At 40.2% G+C, this 5,059-nt stretch overlaps 1 protein-coding gene across 1 annotated transcript; it reads right to left on the bottom strand.

Annotated features, from left to right (window-relative positions):
- Window positions 1-3,031: 3,031 nt before the first annotated feature.
- Window positions 3,032-4,665, bottom strand: LOC113031030 (formin-like protein 5). Its single transcript, XM_026182872.1, has 4 exons — window positions 4,533-4,665; window positions 4,264-4,323; window positions 4,109-4,167; window positions 3,032-4,004 (listed from the first exon to the last, which is right to left on the bottom strand). The coding sequence occupies exons 2-4, from the start codon at window positions 4,276-4,278 to the stop codon at window positions 3,071-3,073; spliced, it is 1,008 nt and encodes a 335-aa protein (XP_026038657.1). The 5' UTR covers window positions 4,279-4,323; window positions 4,533-4,665; the 3' UTR covers window positions 3,032-3,070.
- Between the last annotated feature and the right edge of the window lie 394 nt (window positions 4,666-5,059).

Raw genomic sequence — 5,059 nt, forward strand, 5'->3', positions numbered from 1 at the left:
ATTCAATCAATATTTGTGTATTGAAAGCTGAGTACAACATACTATTAAACTGAGTACCTTTTGCCAGGGCTGTTGTTGCCAGAACTGCAATGCTAATGTAGATGATAATCATTGTTTCTGTAACACAGACGTCAACATTTTGAAACATGTCACACTATATTTAAAGTTGTGCTCGCCCTAGTTTATTCAAACATTTACAAGGTTACATACAAAGTTGTTTCCATATAAATGAAAAAAAAGGTTAAATAATATCTAAAGAATAGCATACATGTGTGATTATTAATACTTTTGTGAAATAAAACTTTAAAGGCTCTATCTTGTTTTAATCAGTATCAACCTGCATAAATTCAAATTAAAAGCTTTCACTCACCATTTAAGGAGGGCATGTGTTCTATGTGGTAGCGTGAGACTGCACTGTGAATTTTTAATAGACTGAAGGTTGGCCTATGGTCATCCTCTTTGCTTCTAAAGAAAGCAGCTACTGCACCCACAGATGTACAAATTGGTCTAGCTAGCAAGCTAGCAATTTATTTATATAGCACTTTCAGACAACTCACAGCTGAAAACAAAGTGCTATACACTTTACATGAGATAAAACCAATACATTAAATTACGTTTTAAAAATAAACTAATAATTGAAATTAAATTAAAACAATAAAATCAGTTAATTAAAACCTAAGTTAGTAACAACAAGTTTGAAATACTCTGCTGGGTTCCTAAATCAATAGAGGCAGAATCACAAGGTCTGCTTGGACTAAACACGATCACCTTTGTTTTGCTTGAATTACATTTTAAAAGGTTTTGGGCACATCCAAGTTTCAATATCTTCTAGACATGACAGAAGCGATTTAATACAGAAGGCATCTTTCTGCTTCAGAGGCAGATAAATCTGGCAGTTGTCGACATAACAGTGGAAGGATATTCCATGCCTTCTAATGATGGTTCCCAAGGGCCATAAATATAATAAAAAAAGAATCCTACAATCGAGGCCTGAGCAGGTCCTGAGGGCAGCTGCGTGGAAGACTCCTCCAGCGGAGGCAGAAGGCTGAACGGGCCCCTCGGACCATCCAGCAGATTTAGACAAAGGCTGGCACGGTTCTCCAGAACCCCCAGCAGGAACAGACGAAGGCTGATGCGGTTCTCCAGAACACCCAGCGGGAACAAACGAAGGCTGGACGGGCCCCTTGGACCCTCCAGCAGAGGCAGACACAGGGTCAGCAGGTATGGAGACCCTTGACTGAACAGATAAGTGAGCTGCGGGCAGAGCTAATGGCAGCTGGTGAGTGGGCTACAGGCTGAGCCAGTGAGTGGGCTAACGGTTGAGCTGCAGGCTGTGCCACGAGCTGAGCTGAGCTGCTGACAGGGTAGGTGACCAAACTGCAGGCTGAGCAGATAACTGAACAGATAACAAAATGGATGACTGAGTCAGAGGAGCTGGTGACTCAGCAACAATAACAATAACACTGAACCGAAGGCATCACAGCAGGTAACTGAACTGCAGACTGTGCAGAAAACTGGGCCGGTGACTGAGCCACTTTTTTAATGTTCACAAAACTCACTAAACAGGGAGTGCAGGACAGGAAGCTGTCAAAGAGCACCACCTGTATGTGCTGCTTGCAATTGTCTGCGGCATGGATTATGCTCCTGCAGTAGTCCCATAGCTGCGCAACCTATTCCTCCTCCGAGGCAAACCGTGAGTCTGCTGGGTCCATGTTGTGGTCATGTCGTTCTGTCCTGGTCTGTGTGCAGGCGGGCAGGAAATGGACCCAATGTGCAGATTCACAGAGGCACAGATATTTAAAGGGATATTGTTAGGGTGTATGTTTTCTTCTTTTTAAGGTTTGGTATTTGTATATGATAACCATGTTATTCTTGGTGAATAGCTTGCCTCTTGATGCCACTGTTCTGACCATTATTTTATTAAAACTCCCCATGGAATTCCTAATGGTTGATAAAAATTTATGGCTTGTAGGCATGACATTTTTCACCTTCTACTATAAAGGGGCAGTAGGAATGTTTGGGGCATCATACAGTTGCTTGCCTTTCTTACAAACAAATATAATAACGAATTAAGCCAAGAGTGAGATTGACAGTTAAAAACCACAGTTTCTTTCTTTTTCTGCCACTGTCTCATCTGCAGCATTAATGTGAAACTAACAGGCCCATAAGAAACTTGTCTAACCTCTGGCTTAAAATCAGTTAGACAGAACTTTGAAGACTTTAACCAAGTACTTCAAAGTTCTTACAGGTAAGAGGAAGACAGCTTCAACCGTCTGTGTGTTGAAAAATAGTAACACACCTGCACCATATTTTCTTGTTAGTAATGTTAACAGCATTGTAACAATAGAAATAGTAATTAGTTAGATTACTCGATACTAAAAAAAAGTAAAGCCTTTAGTAACATTGTTACTCTTAATCACCATTACTTTTAACTGTTACTTTTTGTCACCTCATATCCTGAATGTGGGTTAGTCCTGTATATTAATGCTCAGTAAAATCTTGATCCTGAATAGAGGATAAAAGGTGCAGCTGTGGGAGCAGCAGGCAGTCAGACAAAAGTAAATGGAGTCATTCTCCAAATCAAGGCCAACTCATTGGTCTGCTGCAGTTGTAACCCAATTATTCCCAGGCCACATGTTTTCAAAGAAGGGGTGTAAGGCAGAAGGGAAAGCCCTCCTTTTTTCTCCTGCAGTCACCCCATAAAACACAGAGGGTAGAGAAGCAAGGAGAGAAAGTAAATGCTGGCATGTAGTCGTTTTTTCCCATCTGTGCACTCCACTAATGCCTGCTTTATTTAAGTGGTTCATGTTGAGGTAACTTGTTAATGAGTATCTGGTGGAAATTAATTTATTCCTTGTTCAGATGTAGCTATATACTCTACTGAGAATAAGCATATTTAATAATAATGTGAGTGGATCTTCAAAATAGACATCTAAATAGCTCATGGAGAAAATGAGTAGAAAAAGTTTATCAGCAATAATGCTGTTTGAATAATTATAACCATCATAAGTAACCAAATCATCTCAACATGTATTTGCTCAAAAATTATTTTATTACAACAAACACATCTTTAATCATCCAGACAAAGGAAAGCAACAGTAGATAAGTTGAGGCATCTCTTCTCTGAAAGGTGTGGAAATTCATAAAGTGGACGTGGTGAAACGTCAAGAGCGGTTACACCAGGAGGCTTTTCTGTGGGACACATGAAAAAGGCCACTTCATCGTCCAGGGAAGAACGGTCATATTTTAGATCTGGATGCAGGACCTTATGAGTGTCCTTTGACTGAGGCAAGGCATCAGCAGGTGGAGGACTTGGTGGCAGTGGAACCTCATGAGGCAGTGGGCTGATACACCTTGAATCACTGTATTCAGAAAACACAGGGGATGGTGGAGGACTTGGAGGCAGTGGAACCTCATGAGGCAGTGGGCTGATACACCTTGAATCACTGTATTCAGAAAACACAGGGGACAGTGGAGGACTTGGAGGCAGTGGTACCTCATGAGGCAGTGGGCTGATACACCTTGAATCACTGTATTCAGAAAACACAGGGGACGGTGGAGGACTTGGAGGCAGTGGAACCTCATGAGGCAGTGGGCTGATACACCTTGAATCAGTGTATTCAGCAAACACAGGGGACGGTGGAGGACTTGGAGGCAGTGGAACCTCATGAGGCAGTGGGCTGATACACCTTGAATCACTGTATTCAGCAAACACAGGGGACGGTGGAGGACTTGGAAGCAGTGGAATATTAGCCAGGAGGCTGAGAGGCATCAAATAAGACCTCTCGTGTTCAAGGAAACGAAGGGAAGCATACTTCTTTTCAGAAGGTGGAGGACGCGGAGGCAATGGAACATCATAAGGCAGCCCGCTGATACACTTTTGATCAGTATTGTCATCATTTACAGGGGATGATGGAGGACTTGGAGGCAGGGAAAGATCCCACGTCATCAGCCTCATACGTTTAGGAGGCGGTAAGATCCCCACATCCTGGAAGCAGTACTTGCTGCACACATAACAAGAAAAGTCAGCAGCTGATTATTTTTGCAACATATGATGGAAACAGATGTTTTAATGTCCTTTTTTTTTTAAATTGAAAAGCAAACATACCTGTCACTGCTGACATCTGAGCTGCTTTGTGAGTTAAACCTCTTAAGATGTGGATTTTCCTTTAAAAAGTTACATATTATTATTGTTGTTGTATTTTTCATTAAGAATTCACATGATTTAATGTTTAGAAACAGACACAGTGAAGAGTAACTTACCACAGCTCGAGCCATTTTAGGCGTCTGTCAGGAGAAAGATCCACACAGGATTTGGTTTCTCTGTGTAACATTACAGGACAGTTGTCATACATTTTCAAGTCAGTTTCAACAATGTATATCCAATCAAACTGTATCATTACAGCATTGTTTAGGTGATTAAATACAAAAGAAATGAAGATAAAAACAGGAACAGCTGGCAATCAAGGTAAAACAACCTTATGATCAGGTCTTAATCATTAATGTTTAACAGTAAATCTTTCGATCCTTACTTCAGTGACTTGTTTGAAGTTTCTGTGCTTGCTGTCGCAGTTTTGTGTCAAATAGTTGTAGTTTTTGAACAAAGTTTGCAAAGACTCCAATGTTGTGTCTGTTCAGAACCAGTGTAATGAGGAGACTGAGTGCAGGTTTGGAATTGTCAGTTACAGAAGAATGCAGCAATGTTTGAATTTGAATTTGTTATTCTTATTGTTTTAACAACAATAACTACCAGGATCATGCCATAGCAACACAGTGATGCCCAATCAAATGTCAGATACAAGGGATCTGACATTACACATCCAACAGGACAGTAAAGCAATGGGCATCAATGCAACAAGTCAGGCCTTAAAAAATACCTGAGTTATATAACAGCACACTGACAGTGTCTCATACAAATGATACTCTGATCAGGAAGTGATTTTTTTTTCTTTTTTAAATTAAATAATCTTTCATTTAAAAACATAATAATTTTTGAGCAGTGTATTTAAATTTCTAATAATAATGTAATTTTAAAAATTACATTATTATTTTAATTTTT

The sequence above is a fragment of the Astatotilapia calliptera genome, chromosome 10, assembly GCF_900246225.1.
Source record: "Astatotilapia calliptera chromosome 10, fAstCal1.2, whole genome shotgun sequence".
In the NCBI taxonomy this organism is placed as follows: domain Eukaryota; kingdom Metazoa; phylum Chordata; class Actinopteri; order Cichliformes; family Cichlidae; genus Astatotilapia; species Astatotilapia calliptera.

Bases quoted from the DNA above. Each gene is read 5' to 3' on its own strand.
- LOC113031030 (XM_026182872.1), bottom strand. The intron at 4,005-4,108 runs GTATGTTTGCTT...TTATGTGTGCAG, and splicing joins TCAGATGTCAGCAGTGACAG to CAAGTACTGCTTCCAGGATG.